The sequence below is a fragment of the Pinus tabuliformis genome, chromosome 5_2, assembly GCF_031772625.1.
Source record: "Pinus tabuliformis cultivar Carrire ecotype Pingquan chromosome 5_2, CPIR1, whole genome shotgun sequence".
NCBI classification, from domain to species: Eukaryota; Viridiplantae; Streptophyta; class Pinopsida; order Pinales; family Pinaceae; genus Pinus; species Pinus tabuliformis.
Window position 1 is genome coordinate 360,769,720 of NC_142306.1, and position 24,579 is coordinate 360,794,298.

At 38.4% G+C, this 24,579-nt stretch overlaps 2 protein-coding genes across 2 annotated transcripts in view; one reads left to right on the forward strand and one right to left on the reverse strand.

Annotated features, from left to right (window-relative positions):
• The first annotated feature begins 874 nt into the window (after positions 1–874).
• The window catches only part of LOC149158955 (F-box protein At4g00755-like), a 135,256-nt gene continuing 111,551 nt past the window's right edge, over positions 875–24,579 (forward strand). The window contains exon 1 of the mRNA XM_089436379.1: positions 875–1,178. Coding sequence (XP_089292505.1) covers positions 1,019–1,178 — 160 coding nt within the window. The 5' untranslated portion in view covers positions 875–1,018. The remainder of the gene's footprint in view (positions 1,179–24,579) is intronic.
• Positions 22,298–23,489, reverse strand: LOC149158956 (kinesin-like protein KIN-14U). The gene is made up of 2 exons (XM_089433416.1): positions 23,092–23,489; positions 22,298–22,798 (listed from the first exon to the last, which is right to left on the reverse strand). Exons 1-2 carry the CDS (start codon positions 23,238–23,240, stop codon positions 22,540–22,542), a joined length of 408 nt encoding a protein of 135 aa, XP_089289542.1. The 5' UTR covers positions 23,241–23,489; the 3' UTR covers positions 22,298–22,539.

The following is a 24,579-nucleotide window of genomic DNA, read 5'->3' on the forward strand; positions in this document are numbered from 1 at the left end:
AAAAAGGGCATGAAGGCTCGCCAAATAACCCAAAAGGGGTAGAACTTCACAGGGGCTAAAAACCCCCAAAATGGTAACGAAAACCCACAAGCCGACATAGGGGCGCTGCATAAGCTGCGAAGCAAACACAACAATGACAATGGCTACCAACAATGAGCTAAAAAACTGGGCATAAGCCACCGAGATAGCCCTTTACGTCAAGCCCAAAGCGGGGCATAAAAAAAACAGGGCAAAGAAGCCCAACAAAACTTGCGACACATGCCAAGTAAACCACAACAAACACAACACCGAAGAAGGGGCTCAGACAATGATGACACAAAAAGCAGGGCATTGACAACTCCAAGCAGAGCCATGAGCTAATTCTAGGCAATCAACGATAATAAGAACCCTGATGAGAACCACCCTCGAGCACACATAAAAACACAACGACACCCAAACACGCTACAAGAGAGAGCACTAAACGAAACCTTGCATCCGCAACACCAACAAAGAAGCCCTAAAAAGAACGGGTAGAGGAGACATGGAATAAAGGCCAAGGTGACTAAGGCAGCGACTGAACCCACTCCCTCAACTCCTCGTATTCTTCGATTAATCATCGTAAATAGATTATTTTTATCATAATTTTTGTTTAATTTAAAATGTTTATTTTTTCAAAATTTTATAAATAGAAATATCATTCTTTAATCTAAAATTAAGAAGGAAAACATTACTCAATTTACTAAGTTGGAAAAAAGATAAAAATACTTAGTTGATTAAGAAATTAGGAAGATAAAAACTAAAAATGGTAAAAGAAATAAAAAATAAAAAATATAAACTCGTCCACCAACTTTTAAAATTTATGCATGTGATTCTCAATATCTTCAACCTTTGCCTTTACTAGACTCACCTCGGAACTTGATGGCTTCATTTGTAACAGCATCGTGCACTTTTTAAAGCACCGAACCGACATTTTACTGCACTTGTGTTCTCTTTTTGTAATGTGACTGCGGTTGTTTTCCGAGTCTGTTTGTTCGTGGCCATGGAGATTGTAGAGAATTCTGCTTCATCCACGGAAGAAGATACCCCAAGTCTGTTAGACCGTCTGGACTCGGGCTTGGCAGGCCGAATATTCAGTTACCTGGATGAGCCTATGGATCTTGCTCGCCTTACTGCAGTTTCCCGTTCCTGTCACCGATTTGGTTAGTATTCTAGATTTATCTCCGCTTCTATTGGTTTCCAGCCAATAACACATGGTCATCTCCATGCTGGGCTAGCTTTCATTGGCACCCTCTGGGGTTTTCTGAGGTTTGCAAGGCGGTCGGTTCTTATAATCACAAAATTACTCTACTTCTATTTTGTTGCAGATCAGTTGCATGCTATTTATATTCAAATGCATAGCGCTGTTTTAGAGTTTATGATAAGGGGAAATTCACTGGATATTTGATAAAATTATGTATGCTCGAAAAGTGTTTCTCAAGCTGTCTTGAATGTCTTATGTTTGGGAATTTTCTTTCAATGATTTTCTGGTAATGGGTTTTGCAACTTGGTGTTGTGAAATTAAATCTTAAGCAATATCTTTAAATAGTTTTCTGACAGAACTTGTTTAGGTGACTGGGTGTGGTTTAAGGTTGACGGGGTCTTTCGCTGTCCACAAGGGTTCCATGCTTGCATTGTCATAGGGGAATGCTATGAGTAGGCCTACAGTGTTTAGAGAGGGCAGGCAAAAATGCCATCTTGCAACTCTAGAAAGTGTTTCCAGGACTTGGCATGCTTGTTTGAGGCAATCATGGAGTTCCTTCTCTGAAGTGAATCTTGAATTATGAATTCAACCACACTTAAACTTCTGATGATGCTATTGTTGGAACACGTCTTTTGCCAGCAAGACCTATTTGAGTGGTACCGGTCAATTCAAGGTGGCTGCCTAGAGGGGATCACATGTATCTTTGTGACAAACAAGAGGTCTTGAAACCCGATTGTAATCTGTGCCAGAATTAGACGAAAAGACATTGGTGTCATTTTAGTAGGAAATGAAGATGGTAGATAGAGCCCTTTACCTAAATGGACACGTTATTTGGACCAAGGGTAGCATAGCCTAGAGGGGTGGAGTCTTGGATAACTGAGTCGAGGTCTTGGATGGTAGCTCATTTGCCTTCGTTGCTAGCTGTGTTAACCTGTTCCTTACAGTGTCTAAAGTTTACTAACTAAGCTCTATTGAGGTCGACTTCAAGAAAGATCTTGTGCGGGATGGAGGAGAGTTGTATCTTTTCTAGGAGGGATTTAAGGGAATTTGATTTTGAAAAATATCAATTTGGTGCCAACACCCTTGACACAAGCTTGCTTGAGGTTGATGTTCTTCAAGTCTGTGAAGGAATAAAGTGCCCATCGTAGTGGGGTTTGAAAGGTAGGGGAAGTAGGGAGTCCCCACACCCTAAGGTTAAGTTCCCTATTTCATTTGTGATGCTTCTCCCTGATGTTGACTTGGAGCATTTTGAATTTGGCAAGTGGAGGAGCTCTCTCTTTCTTTGGAACCATTTGCACCCAAGTTTGTGTTTCTTTCTTGATTAGGGTTTCTTGGGATTTCATTTCTTTCTATTGGTTTTTTAAGTCAGAAATTTGTAGTATGGAGGTGTTGTCAAGTGGGGTTTGAAGGTGGATGCTTTCCTAGTTTTTCATTTATGTATCCAACTACTCGAGATAGTGATTATCCAATTCAACCTCCACCATTCTTTTTATGAGGTAAAGAAGGTTGTACTAAGATAAGAACTTCTCTATTTTGGCCAGGATGGATTTGAGATGAATTTCCCAGTCTAAGATAATCATTAAAAGGGCGAGGTAGAGTATGATTGCCTTGTGCAATAGATCGTATAGCTATGTAGTTGCCTCCATTGCTAAAAAAAAGTGTGAAGACTTATTTGCTATTGCGTGTCTATGTTTGTTGCTTTGATGGGGGTGAGGAGGAGTGGGGTGCACCCTCCTGTTGTTGTAGAGGAGCTAAAGGATGCAGGGAGTGGTCTCTGACACTCTGTAGGGGGGTAACGGAGGGCGACATGGACTTGTAGGTATGGTGTGTGATGGAAGGTGAGACAATGATGGGAGAAGGTAGGTGGAGTAGTGTTGGGAGGAGGGCGATGGGGTATAGAAGAAGGGGAAGATGGTGGGAGGAGGGCGGTGGGGTATAGAAGAAGGGGAAGATGGTGGGAGGAGGGGACTAGATAAAGTTGAATAGGAACGAGGTTGGATGGGGAGGATTCAAGAGAGGTCGGGCAAGTAAGAAAGTGATTGGGGGAAATGATTGGAGGAAATAAAGGAGTGGTAAATGGCTTGTAGGTTTAGGTTGACACAAATTTGATAGGTCAAGGGTGGGGGGATCTAAGGTTGCTTGAGTTATGGTTGATACAAGGTGAATAGATCGAAGACAAGGGCAAATTGAGGATGGATGTTACCATTGTGGGCTAGGGGATGGATGAAAAGGTGTTTAGGAGGATGTGCAAGGATGTCATACAGAGTCATGATGTAGAGGAAAAATGGAAGGGAAAGGAGAAGCAACAAACCTGAAATTAATCGAACCCATGCTCCCATTTAAAACATCAATAAACAAACCTCTGTCTTTAGGTCGTACACTACAAAATTGATTGGCATGGCCACTCCCTTAGTGCATGTTGTTTCAGCTATTTTGTACTCTTCGTGGCAAGAATACCATGCTTAGGCAGTTTGGAGATAGGGGGTGTGATGGAGGGTGGGATAATGTTGGGAGAAGGGAGGTGAGGTGGCATTTGGGGTAGAGACGAAGGTGAAGATGGAGGGTGGAGGGCACTAGACAAAGTTGAACAAGGAGTTTGGGTAGGGAGGAGACAAAAGAGGTTGGGCGAGGAGGAGGAAAGTCATTGGAGACAAGGATTGGAGGGAATAGAGGGGTGATAATGGGCTTGTAGGTTTAGGTTGATGTGGGGTCGAAGTTGGCACATATTGGGCTGGTGGAGGATGGGGGAGTTCTAAAGATGCTTGAATTAGGTTTGACATAGGGTGAATAGATCAAGGAGAAGGCTGAATTAAGGATAGTTGTAGTGGCCATGGTGGGCTGGGGGAGGGCCTACATTTGTGTCTGAGTGGATGCATGGGGATGTCATAAAGAGTCATGGTGTAGTGAAGAAAATGGAAGGGGGGGCGAAGAAGCAAGTTTGAAATTGATCAAAACCCACCTCAACCTTTGAAACATCGTTAAATAACTTTTTCCTCTAGATGGTGCATTCTTCTTGTGCTAAGAATATCACGCATGCTCAGTTAAAGGTTCACTCTAGCCACCTCACCTAGGGTACACTCTCCTCCTAGTTACCTTGACCACACATGGGGAGAGTGTACCCTAGTTGAGGTGGCTACAATGGGCGATTAACTAATCCACCGTAATCATAAATTGTGGTCATACGGTTAAAAGGGATTTGGGATCAAGTGCATTAGGGAAGTAGGAATGGAAAGGTAAAATAGTATGCTAGAATGTTTTGGGAGAATGAAAAAGAGCCACTTGTAGTTAATGCTTTTGCTAAAAAAATGACGATACACCTTACAATGAAGGAGGGGTTGATGGGATCTCCATAAGTGGGGATAAGAGGCGAGATTGTGAAGGAGAGTATGGTGGAGTTGTTTGAGGAAAGGAGAGCAATGGTAAAGGTGATTGGACAAGGACTTGTAATCAAAGGGAAGCTAGACGTCATGGTCATGAGGAAAACCTTTTTGTAGGAAATTGCAATAGAAGAGGAAACACCTAATGCAATCGGGAAAATGGAGGAGGGAGCACATAAATAGAGGTTAATAGAGAAGATTCATATTTTGAGTTTGATGGTTGCAACAAAGTTATTAAGCCAAGGGCATGGGTAGGCAAGTTGTCTTGGTTTTATTCTTAACCCTATGTAGGATTACCAAAAATTTAATGTGCCACATTATAGCTTGGAGGGATTGTTACCCATTAAAAGCGGGTAACCCTTAGGAGAAAAATCCTCTCCTCCTTGGAGAGCTGGCCAACCAACAATCCTATATGATTAACACATAACATGATTCCAGGATCCTCCACTTCTTGCTTTGATAAGGTTGCTCTTTCCCTTTCGACAATCCTTCTTGAAGGTGGGTCATCCACCAACAAGTACTTTTAACCATTTTGCAATCATGTGCTTATACTTATTGTTATGGGCATACTAATATGGAAGAAGGGGCAAATTGGATAATTGACCTCTTGATTGTATTCTTGTTCCCTCACTTCACCTGGGAGGTTAGTCTTTGACTGTAGTCTAGCATGACCTCCTTTGAGGCCTTAGGGTTTTAGGAAGGGAACTACTGGGGCAGCTCTGATTGAAGTGTCGAGTCCATGATTATTCCATGCTTGCCACTTTCCATATTCCCCCTTATTCATCTCCGTTCTTTGGGCTGGTGGTCATTGGGATTGGCACTCTTTCATTGTCATCCTTGAGTCCGGGCCCAAAAAACTTTGCCTTGGATGTTGATGCAGTTGAAAAGTGTAACTAGGTTCGATCTTCATAATTGTGTCATTATGTATTACGTAAAAATAAGAAAAATAATTTTTTATTATTTTAGTTAAGCATGTTCTTCATGCTTTTAGATTTTATTGAGTCAAAGAGTCAAAGTCCTATTTAGACTTCCTGTAAAGAAAAAGGAAAAAGATTTTTTAAATTTGTAATTTGGATCAATTCACCTCAAGAAGCCAAGTCGGCTCACCCAACGTATGTCTCTTTTCGCATGTTAGAACAACTATAAATTGGCATACATCCTCCAATTTGGCAAGAAATTCGATGATCTCTGTGATGAGTTTTGAAGCTGCAATATGTGAAGTTCTGGAGGCTATATATCTAAATAAGAAATGCGAGTTCTTAGGCTAGATAAGTGAGCTTTCTAGGGTAGAAGATCTGAAGTATGTATATGTGAATTCCCTGTGGAAGAAGATTTGAAACAATGCGAAGTTCCCTGTGAAAGATGGTCTAATGAAATGTGAAAATTTTCTGTGTTTAATGGACTGAGGAATTGTGAGTTTTCAATGACAAATGTTTCGAGATGAAGAGCAAGTTTCTTGTGGAATATGAGCCGAGTTTGATGAAAATTATAGTGACTGATATTGAGGTTATTTTCTATGATTAAGATGATGGATTTGGAGGGCTTGACTTGGCATCTTGGAGGATGGATTTGGGCTTTGGATTTCTCACTTTGATATGATTCTATAAGAAGTGGAGATTTTTTGTGTTTTCCCTCTTGTGGTGTTTTTGCCCTGGTTTGGAGGCTACATCTTTGTGTTCTTTTGTCTTATGCGATCTTCATGTTTTGTACTTTTGGTAATTGCTTGAGGAAAGAGGAAAACATAAATCTAATAAATAAGCCAACAAATTCACAAGTAATTATCATGATAGAGAAATCAACCTTAATTCATAAGCCTTTTGATTTCTCAGCATGGTATCAGAGCTAAGGTTTGAAGGAGGCTTGAAGATCACGTTCTGTTGACATACTCTTTATAGTAGTCATCATGTCTAAAGATCTAAAATCCCATATATACTCTATGACAAGCAACTCGCATCTTATATGGCGCACAAATGAATTGCATGTCTTCGGCTTCTACTCCGTGGCTTGCTTCAGCGACATGGATCTTCTTTTTCTAGTTCGATTTACAATGGCTTGAAACTTCTTTCAATATACAATGGTTTGCATTAATGTACAATGGTTCATCTATGGCTTGTATCTGTGGTTTGTTCTTGGCTCGCATACATCGTTGAAGTTTGCACACTTTCCTGTGATCATGTCTCTGTGGTTGTCGCATTTGTATATGGCAGTGTCACTAAGGCTTGATATATATATCTATGGCTTGTATCTGTGGTTTGTTCTTGGCTCGCATACATCGTTGAAGTTTGCACACTTTCCTGTGATCATGTCTCTGTGGTTGTCGCATTTGTATATGGCAGTGTCACTAAGGCTTGATATATATATATATATATATATATATATATATATATATATATATATATTATTGTGACATTACATTACCATGGTTCACATTTGTTCTACAGTGGCTCGCATAATAGTTTATAGCCCAAATTATAATCTTCAGTGTTTTCGATCTTCTTGTGGCTCGAATTAATATACAATCGCTTACATAAATGTGTGGCTCGATATTCTTTGGTTCGATTAAATTTATGGCATCACATTCCAGTGGTCACTGAAGTTCGCGTCAATTCTCTGCAGTGGTTGCATTATGACTCGCTGTATGGCATAATTGATCTCGCTTTGTAGCTCTTGGATCACACTCTCTCTCACAGGATCTCGCACTCATATATACTCTGTACAAGACCTCACTTATACTTTGCATACACTATGACTCAAATTCTAATCTTGTAGTTTGTAATTGTTCTTGTGGCTTGGACTATGTCTCTGTCATTGTGGTGGCTTTACAATGGCTTGTTCTGCGATGCATATATGACATGGCAATGCTCTGTGGTACGAATATGGTATGGCTCCTCTATATAATGGTCTGAAATGTCTACAGTAACTCACCCTATGGTATGGTCCCTGTAAATAAACCTGAGACTTGTATCTTTGTAGCTCGAAATTTGATCAACCTGAAATATGAACACCACAATGATCTGGAAGCAAGATTGTATTCCATATAACAGTGAGGAGACATGACGATGATCTACATAACAATAATGTTTGACAACTACAAGTGACCTAACGATAGTGATCCTTGGCATGAAAGTGACCTAATGATAATAAGAATGACCTTGATTTTATATGAAGTTATGAACAATAACCGTGCAATTAGATAGTGATCGATATAGCAATGGTAACATGACTGAGTTCCATGACAAAGATACATGAAAAATCTTCTCATGATATAAGGAAATTAGTTGGCAAGTCATGTATAGCAAAGACTCTTATGATAAAGTTGTATGGCTATGACATATATTTTATGATGATAGTGATCCAATAGAATTCAACAATAACCCTAATGTATGACATAATATCCTCATACCTATGTTGTATAACTACAAGTGATGGATTGTGAAGTTTGACAAGCAACCATGAGACTACTTATCTATACATAATAAAAGGATAAATTTCACCATGAAGCTGACTACTTATCAATTTTGAAGGAATGAAAGACAAAGGACTTTCTCTCTGAGGTTTGACAACTAATAGTCTGAGGTATCCTTAATGAAAGTAAGGCATGTCAATTGTCTTTGCATGAACTATTGGAATTTGGGTAGCTCAAAAGGTATTTCTGAGAAAAGGAAACCCACCAAAAGTGAGTTGATTGGGCAAGTTACCCAAGTGGTTGGGGTTTTGATCCAAAGTTGTGGGTTTAGACCCAAGTCAATTAATTGTTTATTTTAATTTATGGTTAAAGGGTTGAGTGGGAAAATCATAAATGACCAAGGGTTCCCCAAATAACGTAAAGGAAGACTATAAATAGGAGGCCAAAGGAAAGAACTAGACACACAAGTGGAGAAGGAATTTCACTTGTAGAGAGAGGGAGGCTAAAGGACCTAACCACAAATTTGCCTTCAAGAAGCCGTGGTAGCAAGGAGGCCATGTTTCTCCATGATTTGGTCAACTAAAGGAATTGGTGCCAAAAGGGAGAAGGAGGCCGAGTAGGAGGATCTAGCTGCAATGCTGGAAGGTCAAATCTACAAGAAGAAAGTTAGATTGTGATCTGAAGAAGTAGATCTAGCAGATTCAGAAGCTGTAGTGTGGTTGTAGAAGGATTGGTTGCCAATGACAACGATAATTGAAAGACCTTGAGTTGAAGGCACTAGCTCAATGTTTGTAATTGAGTATCTGTAGTGTGTTTATGATCTAGTATAGACATAAACCATACTTGGGATATAAAGAAAAATCAACATGAACCAGTTAAAATCAAAAGAGGTATACATCATTGTGAATAGATAAGTCTTCTAGATCATGATTATTGATCTTATGCTCTTTTTGAAATCTAGTGTCGAGAAGATATGTTAAAGACTGTCATAGTATTTGAAGCATTCTTGTGCATTTTAGGACTAGGTTCTATGGTCAAAAAATGAAATCTTTGGTATAGAAAACTTGTCAACAAAGTTTCTAGGGTTTGGATAGAATTTGCAATTTCTATTGTGACAGATCTTAAAGACCTTAAAAATATAGAGTTTTGCGACTAACTCTCTTGTGTGGTTGTAGAACTTTACAGTTTGTAAGTGATAGGTCATGGCATATAGGGTTTGTAAACCCTAGCAAAGTATGGAACAAAAGGAGAAACCCTAGAAATAGAATCCCTAATTGATTGTTTCCACTTTGAAAGGAAAAAGGAACCTAGTTCTTAAGAATGATAGGTTTCAGGTCAAGGCATGTTCTATCAGAAGCTTGACTAGTAGAAGGAAGAAGTGGAAGAACGTGGCAAAGCATGAAGATGAAGGAGTAGAGGACAATTTGAAGCTTGCATCAAGGAAGTAGATTAGAGGACAAGAAGTCCACTTACCTCTGTTAGGTCCCTATAATACTAGTGTAACCCCTTATTGTTATTATTAGTGTAGCTCCCTTATTTTTATTGTTAGTGTAGCCCCCTATTGTTATTGTTGTGCCCATGTAGCCCCCATATTGTTATTGTTGTGCCCCATAGAAGCCCACTATTGTTATTGTTGTGCCCTTACATTATTATTGTTATGTAGGCTCTGAATGTTTATGACCCGTTAGACTCCTATATATACCAAGCAGGTCTTGTCATATGTATCATTCAAGAATTGTTCATTTATGTGATGTAAAGAAGGTTGCCTCCTTGAAGAGGCTATTTCTCAAGTCGTTGATCTATCTTTTCATTTGTTTTGTGAGCTGGTTGCAGAATATTTGGTATTAGAGCTTTGGATTCTAGGGTTTCATTGCTCCAGAATTCAGTCTCAAACAGGTGATCGAGGGAAAATCCTCATAACTTTCTACACGAGCATTAGATTTGAATTTCATAAAAAGTGACTGAAAGTGCATGGACTGTAGTTTTTCGTGTATAATTTTTAGTGCTGAAGGTTGAAACAATGAGATGTGGCATTCCGTACAAGTTCGTCCTACTGAACCAGTCCATAACCAGGTCACGTGAGAGATTAGACATACATTTATCTTGAGGAATCCAATCTCGTTCTGACTTGTGGCGTTGGAAAAAAGACTCATAGGGTTACCACATGACGAAATTTCAGACCTTGGAGAGCTGAAATTACAGAGATACAATTGTTTCATGATTGGGCTCCTAAAAGTAAGAAAAATGTGTGTATATATATTTTTTAATTGCATATATTTTGTTTGAAAAATCAGTTCGAAGTGATTCCAAACGTATATTGAAGCATAGGAATCAGTAGTTGGTTCTAAAATTCCTCCCAAACAAAATAATTCTACACCCATTGAAGAGGAAGAATTGCAACATGATATATCTAATTACAGGACAAGTGTAACAAATTTCAGTCTCACAAAGAGATCTCACAAAGAGAAACCAAAGATGAACTAAAAGGGGACATGGATGGTTTAAAAGGGGAATTAAAAGGTGACATGAATGGTTTAAAACCAGACATAGAAGGTTTGACAAAGTTGCTACAAGAAATGCTTCCTAATCGTGACAAAGTATTCCATGAAACTCATGATGAGAACAAAATGAATATTAATCATGATTTTAGAGACTCTAAATTTGGGTTGAAGACCAACCACATTCCAAAGATCGATATGAGGAAGTTTGATGGCAAGGATCTGGTAACATGGATACTACAAATGGAGCAATATTTTGATCTACATGATGTGCAACACTCACAAAAGGTACACATTGCATCTTTATATTTAGAACCCAATCAGTTTGTATGGTATCGATGGCTTTGTTATCGTAAACCACTTGTCACTTGGTCAATTTTTATGTAGAAAATGATAACACATTATGAAGATACAAAGAGCAACACCTTCTTTGGCCAATTGATAAATCTCAAACAAAAGGGTTCAATGGCGGAGCACATTGAGGATTTCCAAAATTGAATATCATGGTAACTAATATTCCAGAGGAGCATAGGATTGATGTCTTCATAGGGGCTTTAAAGGATAACGTCCAACATGAGGTTTGCCTTTGGGAACCTGATTCTTTGGAGAAGGCATTCAGGGTGGCAAGAAAAGTTGAAAGCAAAATTATAACAACAAGAAAGTCCACAACTCAACTACAAAGATGGAATTGTTGCTGCTCATAACCTTCCACAACCTACAAGGTTGACGCCACAACAATTGGAGGAAAAAAGAGCAAAAGGGCTTTGTTACAGTTGTGATAGCAAATACTCTAAAGGTCATAAGTGTGCTGAGAAGAAATTATTTTACATAGATTGTGAAGAGGAAGAAGAAAAGGAACAAGAAACATCAAAATAAGAGGATATACACTAGGAACCAACCCTAAAGATTGAATAAATGAATCCGACCATACCTTATAATGCATTGGCGAGAATTACTACTCCTCAAACTCTCAAGATAGAAGGATATATCAAGAATAAAAAGGTAATAGTGCTGATTGATTCAGGTAGTACCATAATTTTATACATTGTAAGATAGCCAAGCAATTGAATTGCTTTCTATATCCAACACTAGAGTGTCAAGTGATGGTTGCAAATTGAGGAACTAAAAATTGCTTTGGAAAGTGCCATAATAACCATGGGGGAATATGTATTGAATAGTCCAATGCTTTCCATTCCAATGGGTGGTGCTGATGTTGTATTAAGAGTCCAATGGTTACCATCTTTCAGGACAATAGCTTTTAATTTTCAAGAACTTTTCTTGAATTTTTTTTGGGAAGGAAAGGAAATTGAATTAAGGGATATCGCAGGGAAACCGGGGAAGATAATAAGCTCTAATGGCATGACAAAGATTTTGAAGAAAGAACAATGGGGCGTAATTGCACAATTATGCTCACTAGATGTTCAAACATTGAAATCATCTATTTCTCTGGATCTCCAAAAAGTTTTGGATAATCATTCTAGGGTATTTGAGACTCCCAAAGGCCTCCCACCTATTGGTGATTATGATCATGCTATTCACTTGATTCCAGGAAGTGTTCCTTCAAACATCAAGCCTTACAGATATCCCTATGCCCAAAAGAGTGAAATTGAACGTATGGTTGTAGAGATGCTAGAGGTCGGTATAATTCAACCTAGTCAAACTTCAAAGTTCTTTCTCTGCTCCAGTAGTATCAGTGCACAAGAAGGATGGATCATGGCGTATGTGTCCGGTTTATAGGGAGCTCAACAAGCTCACTATTAAGGATGATTTTTCCATTCGTGTCATTGATGAATTGTTGGATGAATTACATGAAGCAATTTACTTCACCAAGTTGGATCTTCGTTCAGTATATTATCAAATTAGAATGAAAGCTGGAGATTTTTAGAAAACAACATTTAGGTTCATGAAGGTCATTATGGATTTTTGGTCATGCCTTTTGGCCTTACTAATGCACCTTCCACATTTCAAGGTTTGATGATATATCCTTAAAAAATTTGTGTTAGTATTTTTTGATGATATACTAATCTATAACAAGTCTTGGAACAATCATGTTCAACATGTTGACATGGTGCTCAAACTATTGGAGGAGAAACAATTATATGCAAAACCTCCAAATGTTTATTTGGGGTACAAGAGGTGGAATATTTGGGTCATATCGTATCTCATGAGGGTGTTAAGGTAGACCCTAACAAAATTAAAGCCATTAAGGAATGAAAAATTCCCACAATCGTAAAGCATCTTTGAGGATTTGTCGGGTTGACAAGGTATTATCGCAAGTTTGTTAAGAATTATGGGAGAATAGTGTTAGAAAATCAGAAAGGCAAAAATATTTTCTCTAGTTGATAGTTACTTGTGATATCTTTTAATTCTTATTATTTTTCTTATGTTCCTTTTTATCTTAGTTCATCAAGAAATTACCAAAACCAAAACACAAAGATCAGGGACACCAGATATAGGCACTTAGCCAGGGCTAAAACCCCTATATAGGGGAAAACCTAGTCAAGAACTCTTCCTTCAATAATTCAAATTGAGATGGACCAAGACCCTAGACCAATAAACCTTCCTCCTCCACCAAGTCAACCTTCTAAGATGATATAGTAGTTTCTTCTTATCCAACAACTTCAATCCAGTAATTCGACTTCTAGTTGCAGAATTTCGACCCCCAACAGCAGAATTTCGGCCTCCTAGTTACTGTAGAATTTCGGCCCCCTTCCAGCAGCTGCACAACTTCACACGTGTGGGAAAGAGAGAGAAAATTTCGACCTTTTATGCTATCTTTCTTCTCCTTCTTCCTTGAAATTCACACTTTTTCTCAGCCCAGAAACTGCAGATCGAACTTGTTGTGAGTGAGTGACAAATGAGGTCGAGTTGTTGCCTTTATATAGTGATTATGTTGTCTAGTTTTAGGCCGACTTGTCCAGTTTTGAGGCCGACTTGGTGGAGGAGGCCTAGAAGACTAATTTTAATATAAAAGAGATTTCTTTCTTGATAAATAATTCCCAATAAGGGTTCTTTACATTATGACATGGACAAGGACACTTAACACAAACCTTAGAAGCCTGCAATAGAGGCTTTGACCTAAAAATAATTGACACATGCTTTAATAAATCAATTTTAATAATAATAAAGTTTCATTTTCTTTCTTTTGACAAATACATTATATTGTGACTTTAATACATTTATGAAGACCGAACCTAGTTACATTCTTCAACACTCCCTCTTAACTAGGGAGGTATTCATATTTACAACTATATACAGGTACATGGAAGATCTCCAAAATGAACTACGAAGAGTTTAGGCACACTCAGTGCCATAGACTAGATACCTGACCAGGGTGTTAATCAAGGTTGTCATTGTTGTCAATATGGCATTGACCGAGATGTCAATATTATTGAGATGCCTGGTTCCAGATGATGATGTCATGACTCTTGGTTGATAGGATACCATCAATGAAGATGTCAAGTCACAAAGAAGTCAAACCACTAATGAAAGAAGTCCTTGATCTAATGTTGCATGCACTTGATGATCTAGACCTTAATTCTTGATGACATATGGAGTCATACACTTAATGATGTTAGACTCTTGAAGAATGACCCTACTTGATGATACTTGATGATGTCATACACTTGATGGTAGTAACATGGTTGGAGATTATTTGAGGGTTGGAAGTCTATTTTGGAGTTCTCCTAATGATGTTGCATTATAAAATTTCACTACACCATTATGTGATGACATGGATGATACACTCATTGCTGGACACTATCATGATGATGTGGATGTCCTACATGATCCTATGATGATGAAGAAGCCAAACAATGGAGAAGCCATACTGTCCCAAACATTCCTCATGCTGTCCTAAACTTTTTATGCATAAAATTTAAGGATAGTTACAAAGAAAAATATTTTTTTCCACCTTAGAGGCATCTTTTCTCAATGGGACCTAGACCATCTTAAAGAGGATTTTTTCCTCTTTCCAATGAGTACTCACTTGCCTCCTAATTCCTTATTATTGAAGAGAAATCAATTTTTGAAATCAACATATGTCAAAAATTGTCAAACTGTCCAAGCCGACTTGAGTAGGCTCATAACCCTTGGCAAAGAGACGTGTCCCTTTAGAATATGGAAAAACCACTCTAAATATAAACCTAAATTCGTCCATTCAAGCTCAGATTTTTTGGTGGAGACAAGACAAGAGGCGGAGAAGCAACCATAACCTAGAAAAGCAAGGAAGAAAAGTTTTTGGAATTGTTCTTGGGTTAAATAGTCTCCCACAGGTTCGAGCTAGGAGCAGAGAAGTTGCCGTAGTTGCCGTGGTCAAAGCTGCCATAGTTGCTGTGGTCGAAGCTGCCGTAGTTGTCGTGATTGAAGCTGCCGTAGTTGACGTGGTTGAAGTTGCCGTAGTTGTCGTGGTTGAAGTTGCCGTAGTTGTCATGGTTGAAGCTGCCGTAGTTGTCGTGATTGCAACTGCCATAGTTGAAGCTGTCGTAGTTGCCGTGGTCGAAGTTGCCATAGTTGCCGTGGTCGAAGCTACCGCAACTGCTGTAGTTGCCGTGGTCGAAGCTTTCGTAGCTGTCGTGGTCGAAGCTTTCGTAGTTATCATGGTTGAAGCTGTTGTAATTGTCGGGGTCGAAGCTGCCATAGTTGCTATGGTTGAAGCTATCGTGGTCGAAGTTGTCGTGGTCAAAGTGTTGATTTATTGGGATTAGCCAAGTAGAGCTTGTTGAAGTCTTCTCTTGAGAACAAAATAGGGCAGAGTTGGAGAAATTTGTGAAACAACATATTGAAGATTTGTGGAGATCATTGAAGACCATGATGCATTGAAGCCATCATGAGGTGACCTTGGAGAAATTGTTTGGGTACGATGAAGAGCAGTGGTGACACCTTCTAAGAGATCAAGGTTGTCATTGATGACGAGATGTGGAGACTAAAGTGAAGGGATAACTGAAGATTGACAGGGCTCATTGAAGAAGACATTGGGAGCCGTGAAGTATAACCAAATATATCTTGATGAAGTAAAGCTAAGGGTTGGAGCCTCGAAAAGACAAGGTTGGTGCCTTGGAAGATAGGGTTGGAGCCCTAGAGGATTAGAGTCCTCAAGAAACCAAGTTAGAGCCTGAACCAGATATAGGGTTGGAGCCCTTGAGGTTGGTGCCTAAAAATTAACAAGGTTGGAGCTTTGGAAGCCCAAGTCGGTGCTTGGCAAAATACTGTTTGGAGCCTGGGAGATTGAAGATTAGTGTTTTCATCTAGGGTTGGAGCCCTATATATATTGTACTTGATTTATTTTAAAGAAGTAATTAATAAAATCTTTTATTCTTATTGTTCATTTTGTGTTCTAAATATAAGTGATCTAACTGTTAAAAATAACAATTGAAAAGAAATACTGATTCACCCCCCCTCTCAGTATTTCCAACATAAGGTTATCTATTCGGGTGGAACTAAGATGGACTAAAGCTTTCAACCAGTCCAGGTTCCATCAGGCTTACTAACTAACCATCAACCCAGGGATCTAGGTGCATATTGAAGGTCAGATCTCCAAGACAAACACCACCCTCCCTCTTCGGGATCTTAACATCAACACATAGGCCGCCCAGATGTCCTCCCAAGCATCTGCCATTATATGCTTCAACTCTCCCTAATAAACTAGATATATCCATTTGTCTAAGCATGCTTCCCAAGTGTTCATCCTTCTTCATGGGGAGATTTACCTGTACAAACCCCAATCAACAATAAACTTCAAATATATATACAAACCTTCATGGTCCTCAATAATCCCGATCCTCCTTTCATCATCAAGTTATTCATATATAATTTGTTGCAAGCTTTCTTCATCTTTCATTTATTCAACAACACCAAATAAATCCTCAGATCATCTCAAGTCTTTTGTTTGCAACTTCATATTCATCAATAGTACTTTTGCTTACTTCAAGGTAGTAACTGTCATAATATGTCCTTCCTCTTAACTGGGGAGATACACCTTTTCTTCTATCCCGGCTCCCTCTCAACTTAGGGAGATCAACTGCTTCCTTCTTCTATAACAGCGAAGAGCCTTTCATGGCTCCATCCCTTCTTATGGCATCAAGGTTTATATAAATTCCTTCATCATGCTTATTAATATCATCCGAGCATCTTCATCATCTTGAAGATTATGTTCTTGCAAAACTTTAGTACAACCAAATACAAATATATAGAAGCATGAAGTTAATTATGTCAATATAACAAATATATAGAAGCATGAAGTTAATTGTGTCAATATAATGGAAGTATAAAAAATTCAAACTTTTGACATCAAATATTGGAACCTAGTTACGAGACACATAAGCTAGACATCAAATTCTTGCTAGGGTTTTGTCATAAACCCTAGACTTCATCTTCGAGCAACTTAATCAAGATATCAGTCTCATTATATCTAGGGCCTCAATATTACTTTCAAAGATATATGACAACCTCTTTTATGATGTATTGCAAACCCAAGAATCCATCTTTGAGACATATAGCCTTAGATATCATTTCTATAATGCATCTAAGGAATCAACAATTTTTAGAATTTATATGTTAGACTCTACTTGGGTTTGTTGCAAACCCTAAATTTTATCATCAAAACTAAATCATATTGGAAATAATATCATTATATCCTAGAATATCAATCTTCTACTAAAGTTTTGTTACAAATCCTAGAATTCACAAACTATGAGCATCAATAATTCGGTTAGCATACTCACATATACATATCTAGGATTTCATAATCATGTACTAGCATATCACAACAATATTTACAAGGTAAACCCAAGACACAAACATCAATACAACAAAATTAGGTATACAACGATTTCATTCAGACTAGGGTTTTGATCGGACTAATATACACCTAGGGTTTCATTCCTAGAATCTTACTTACAAGGACTTTGTTCACAAACCCTAATTCACCAAACCCTAAAGATCTAGGGTTTCAATACATAGCATAGACATTAACAGCAAACCCTAAAGGGCTAGGTTTTTTATCACAACAATACCAAAACATCAAAAGAATAGGAATTCTAGATTTCATCAACAACCTTAAGTAGACTAGAGTTTCAATATTAGCATCGACATGCCCTTAGGTTAGGGTTTTATAGTGAACCTTCTTAGGGTTCCACAAGAATGATAATATAATGAGGGTAGATTCAATCTAATGATTAATCACCCTAACAAGAATCGTTGTGATTCAAAATCCTTGGCATAACGATGTTAGTAATGTTAGCAAATTTAAAATAGAATGAACATACCTTTTATGAAGAGAACTTTATAACAAAAGTTATAGTCTAAGGCATACCTTTGAGTTGTTCCTTAACAAACCTTGTAGGACATCAAATTTTGACGGGCTTCAATAGAACTTCTTTCATGCTTCAAGTCCATCCTTTGAAGGATTTCATAACCCTTGAGCAAACAACAAGCTTTCCTAACCAAGAAAAATATAAGGAGAAAGGTTATTAGCATACAATACAAACATACTTTGATATAAGCACAAAAGAGGAGACAAGGAATAAAATACTTATCTTTTGGTAAATGATGGAGGTTCCCTCTTAATCCAATCTTTGAGGGATACCTACAACTTATAGAAATAATTTAAAAATGTCTTAACACAACATGTTAGACCTACAAATTTTATAAAGGAAATTCAGAACTTAGAATAGAAGACCAAGGGAGGATATGTGAAAGGGAGGACTTAGTAGTATAAGTCCTTGACTTCTGATTCTTCTTCAATCTTGTTTTTCTTAGATGGAGCTTCATTAGTGACATTTGCTTGATCCCTATTTCTCTTCTTATTTCTTGGATTCTCAAGACATCGACTCTTGTAATGTCCCATCTTGTGGCAATTGTAACATTCAACTTGGATAGGTCCATTTTCTTCTTTGGTCCCTTGAACTTCTTGAAGTTTCCCTTCTTGTTTTGAGTAGAATAAGCATTCGAGGTGTTTTCTTCTTCATTCTCCTTCTTGTTGTTTACCATTGATATTCTGGCTTCTTCTTGACTACATGCATTCCACATTTGTTCAAATGTTGGAGTATCCTTCCAACTGTTAAGTCCTGATGCAAAAACACTCCAAGATTTAGGTAGTCCTAGAAGGACAGTAATTACGAGTTCCTTTTCTAGGACAACATCATCTATTGCTTGGAGTTCATCCCTGATTCTAGATATCCTTATAAAGTATGATGAAATAGTATCATCATTTGTCATCTTAACTGTTCTTAGTTCATTCTTGAGGCTTGCTATTTGACCAATGTTCTTGATTGTGAATAACTTGGAGAGAGACTCATACATTTCTTGAGCGGAATTTATGTTGGATATGTATGGAATTAAGTTATCCTTAATTCCATCCACTATTAGATTCATAGCCATGATTTCAAGTTATCTAAACTTCATTTTCTCTGCATTACTTGATTCATCAGTAGGCTTCTTGACTTTTCCTTGAACAAGATCTAAAACTTTGTTCTTTTCGAGAATGAGATCTATTCTCTTTTTCCAGGCCCTGTAGTTGGAGGCCCCTTCTAATTTGTTTTCTCCCTTCATTGAGTTTGTCATTGTTCTTGTAAATAGTAGGCTTGTCTTCTTATGTGATCCCCTTTTTAATGTCCCTTTTCTTGATCTCCTTTTTCCTCAATAGATCCTTTAATCTGCCTTTTTCTTCCTTCTTCACCTTAGCTCTGAAACCATGTTAGAAAATCAGAAAGGCAAAAAGATTTTCTCTAGTTGATAGTTGTGATATCTTTGAATTCGCATTATTTTCTTGTGTTCCTTTTTTAGCTTAGTTCATCAAGCAATTACCAAAACCAAAACACGAAGGTCATGGATACCAGATGTAGGCACTTAGCCAAGGTTAAAGCCCCTATATAGGGGAAAACCCAGTCAAGAACTCTTCCTTCAGTAACTCAAATTGAGATGGAACAAGACCCTAGACCAATATACCTTCCTCCTCCACCAAGTCAGCCTTTTAAGATGATATAGTAGTTTCTTCTTATCCAACAACTTCAATCCAGTAATTCGACTTCCAGTTGTAGAATTTTGACCCCTAGCAGCAGAATTTTGGCCTCCTTGTTATCGCAGAATTTCGGTCCCCTTCCAGCAGCTACACTAGTTCACACGTGTGGCAAAGAGAGAAAATTTCGACCTTTTATGCTTGAGAGGGACCTTCTTCTTCTTCTTCCTTGAAATTCACACTTTTTCTCAGCCCAAAAACTGCAGATCGAACTTGTTGTGAGTGAGTGACAAATGAGGTCGAGTTGCTGCCTTTATATAGTGATTCCGCTACCCAGTTTTAGGTTGACTTGTCCAGTTTTGAGGCCGACTTGGTGGAAGAGGCCTAGAAGACTAATTTTAATATAAAATAAATTTCTTTCTTGACAAATAATTCTTCAATTTTCAAATGATAATGGTCAAGTTGACTTTTTAATATTTTCCCGATCATTATATGATTGCGCAAAATTTCAATGAGGCAATGTGCATATTTTTGTTGTTAGTTGTTGAAATGATATTAAGCAATGTGCATGTTTTAAAATTCATTTTTTTCCCCCGAGGAAATATCTTCACAGATCCACCTGAAGGGATCACATCCCACTAACTTATTAGCAGAGCCTAACCCCAAGGGCATCAAGAAGAATTAACCCCATGACCTCCCGTTAGTGAGGTGCTTTTAGTGATGGGAACTCGACCAATTGGGCTAACGCTCAGGGCTTACATTTTAAAATTAATTTTTATTACTCCTATTTTTCTAAATAATTTTTTTCATAAATATTCGAAATATATACAAGATATGTCCATACAATATCCTTGATGAACCCATCCCTTGTTTAAAAACCGTGTTCCCCATCCCCAAACACAGTTGCCCTGAAACTTAGTTTATTAGTTGTTTCCCACATTTGTTGTCGCGACAAAACTTAGAGTTGTTTGTGCTTTAAATGTAAATACACAATATATTGCAAGTAATATTTTTATTAATAAGATGAAATGTTAAATTATGGTATGTTCTATGCTTATAACGATTTACTCCTTTTCCTTATTATATTCCACAGATTAGCAATCACATGTACATAAAGTAAAGTGCAAATAGAACATTAAACGATCGACAGAAAACAAGCCAAGACAAGAGACACAAGATGTGGTGGCTAGCCAGGGACAAACCCCACAATGTGTGGGGAAACCATTTGATCAAATCTTCTTTTATCTTCAATAATTCAGCAGAGAGAAATAGTACAATAAATCTGATTCATATCAGCAGTAGCAAACCCTAGATCAACAACATCAACATTAGCGGCTTCATCATCAAACTAGGGCAGATGATATCTCACAAACCGACTGTCGGATCGGCTTGATTCCACCACCAAAAGTTGCGGCTTCTAGAGGAGGTTCAGATGAACCTACAACGCAATTCAGATGAGGAGATCTTCTAGTCCATGCAGATCAAACTTTACTTCTGCAGTTGCAGCTTCAGTTTCGACAGCTTCCGGCTTCAAACTAGGGCAGTTGATATCTTGCAAACCGTCTGTCGGATTGACTTGATTCCACCACCAAAAGTTGCGGCTTTCAGAGGAGGTTCAGATGAACCTATAACACAGTTCAAATGAGGAGATCTTCTAGTCCACACAGGTCAATCTTTACTTCTGCAGTTGCAGCTTCAGTTTCAGCAGCTTCCGGCTTCACATGTGTGAGGGAGAGACCCTTTTCTGCGCAGTAGAGAAGAGATTGTTTTCTGCGCAGTAGAGAGAGAGATGTGATGAGATGAGTGAGTGCAAATGAGGAAAATTCCTCTTGTATTTATACACAACTGATGATGTTTGAATAGATGCGACTGTTGGGCTTCTGAGACTACATGAGTTGTAGGTCGGTTTGATAATAATTCCATAATCAAAATAAATTCATATCTCCATGAATACTTATCGGAATCGGATGATCTTTATATCAATCCTACACCTCTCGACGAGAGGAATCTAATAAAAATATTATCAGCCATGAATAAGATGACCCACATGAAGTTTTTCCCTAGTTGCCAACTTTAACACTCCCTCTCAACTAGGGAGAACTTCATCTGCAATCTGTCTATCGGTCGTTACTATTCATCCATCAAATGCATTGCCTTGTATAACCTGTCCCTTGCCTTGCTCTGCGCTATTCTGCCTGTTCTGCGTTGTCTTGTTTTACCCTGTACTAATTTGTATTGTTCTGCTCTGTTTTGCGCTGCTCTTGCATTGTTCTGTTCTGCTCTGCTTTTGTCCGAATTATGAAGAAGAAGAAATGTTGACTCAAAGTCAGTCTCAGAGTATGTACCACTGGTCCCAGACCAGTCTCAACCAACCCGAAGTCAGCATCATGGTGAGTACAACTCCACTGGTCCTAGACCAGTATCATCCTCCACTGACTCAAAGTCAGTCTCAGAGTGCGTACCACTGGTCCCAGACCAGTCTCAATCGACCCGAAGTCAGCTTCATAGTAAGTACCACTCCTACCACTGGTCCCAGACCAGTATCGCAATCTCAGAGAGTGTACCACTGGTCCCAGACCAGTCTCAACCATTGTTTTACAACCAGGCCGAGTTGACTCGGAAACGGCCTGGTCAAACCGAGCCGATAAAAAAAATTACGACCAGGCCAAGTAACCGGCTAGGTTGGCCGAGTCAACTATGACTCGGCCTAGTCATCCAATGACCAGGCCGAGTCATAGTTGACTCGGTCAACCAGGCCGAGTACGTATTGACCAGGCCTAGTCATTGGAAAACGGCTGGGCAGCCTAAAAAATAAATTTTATTCACTTTTTTTTGGATTTGTGGTGTGAAATTAATCTGTTTGGATGTCTGTAATTTTATTATGAAGTACACAATGCATAAAGTATGCCATGAACCATTGCAAAACTATTTGTAATCAAGTTAATAAGAAGGCGCCTTGCTTATAAAAGGTAACCTCTCCCTCGTAATAGAATGGTGATATTCTTTTCAGAATCTTGCTGTTTATCTCTCTGATGTTTTCATTATGTCAGGTATGACTAATTTTTTTCAGATCTGCAAGTAGATCAAAGATCCTCTTCATACTTTCGAATCCAAAAGTCCAAGTACCTGTAAGATATGTGAGGCTGTTTTCCCTGCAATATACTGATAACATCTCCAAAGGCAGAAAGTGACAAGTTTATAGCTTTTGCTTCTTCCATAGTTTGGCCACTAGCCTGTGTCTTAAGAATTTGTTTGCTTCCACCTAAATTAACCATCCACAACTTACCTGTTATGGCGTATGTCTCATCAACTCTCAAACCCCTAGTGACAATCCTGATCAAGCTGAAAAGAGGAACAACTTTCTTCAGGAAAAGCTTTCTAATATGCATTTTCTGAAAAACCAAATTTCCCAGTAAGCAAAATTATGCTGAAAGGTGTATTAACACATCTAACCTTTAGTGTTGTATCTAGATGTCTACCTGTAATACATATCTTCTTGGTTACAGAGACAAAAGGATGTCATGAATCCACTGGACTTGAGGTTTTTCATTCTTTAAGATTTTGCTGAGGACCTCAATCAGGAAAAAACAGAGCACAAAATTTAGTAAACCCCACTGCCACAGTGCAACTCTCACCTATGTGACCTGCTTGAAGCCTCATTGACATTGGTCCACACAGTAGATCTTGTCCATCTGCCAATAAGGTACCATAGAAATGCTTGTTTGAAATCCATCGCTACAGCTTCAATCAGATTTTTAATCTCCATACCACTTGGTGCATCCATTTGAATTAAAAGGCTATACCAATATTAGAAAGTTCTTCAATCTATTCAAATCTTTAAATGAAGCTCTGTGAGAGAATAGAAGCACATTTCAAAATCTTGATTTGAGAGGCAAATCAATCCCAACACTTAAATAACCAAAATTTTCCTTATGCAGAATATAAAATGGCATTATGTAATTACTACCACAATCCAGAATTACTATTGCAGCACCGCAAACATATTAATAAATCCATTTAGAAACATGGAAGACCTGGTAAAAACAAGCAAAATTTGTAAATATGAAGAACATTTTAACACAGAAGAATTAAATAGAAACACATATCTATATATGTTTAGTTTTCAAGGTTAAAATGTGTATACTATAATCTAGAACCTGAATTAAAAGTGTTCGAACCAAAGTGTAAATACATAAGACCCTTCGGTATAAACCCCCCTAGTCAAGTTAAAAAGTTTGATCATATGTTGTCTTCCATCTATATTATAATGCTATGTGTTTGGAAACATGAATGAAAATCTTTAAAATTATGTTTAAAATATTTAAAATTATGTTTTTTTATAAAAAAAATAAATATTTAATGTATTTTTTACAACGACCGAGTCATTGAAATCGACTAGGCGGAGTCGATCCTCGGCCTGGTCGGAGTCGGAGTCGATCCTCGGCCTGGTCGGAGTCCTGGTCCTGGTTGTAAAACACTGGTCTCAACTGACCCGAAGTCAGCGTCATAGTATGTACCACTCTCACTGGTCCCAGACCAGTACTGCACTGACACGAAGTCAGTCTCAGAGTATGTACCACTGGTCCCAGACTAGTCTCAACTGGCCCGAAGTCAGTGTCATAGTATGGTACAACTCCTACCACTGGTCCCAGACCAGTATCATTGATCCCAGATCAATGGAGGTCATCCTAGTATAGGGAGTACGGTAGATACAACGATGTGTCCATCGGTACTACTATGGTCCCTAACTTCATTTCCCTGCTCATTGATCATATGAGAGGTACTTCCCATGAGTCCCAAACTGCATGGGTAGGATGCCTCGACAGGAGAACTAATCAATCCTGTCCTCACAGGAGAACATATCAATCTTGCTACAATCGCCATGGAGAACACATCAATCCAGGCCGCCATGGAGAACACATCAATCTAGGTCTCACAAGAGAACACATCAATCCTGCTACAATTGCCATGGAGAACACATCAATCCTGCTACAATTGCCATGGAGAACACATCAATCCAAGCCTCACAGGAGAACACATCAATCCTGCTACAATGTCGCCACGGGGTGTACATGTATACCACCAGGGGATAGTGAATCATCCTGTGGTCATACGCTGCTCCA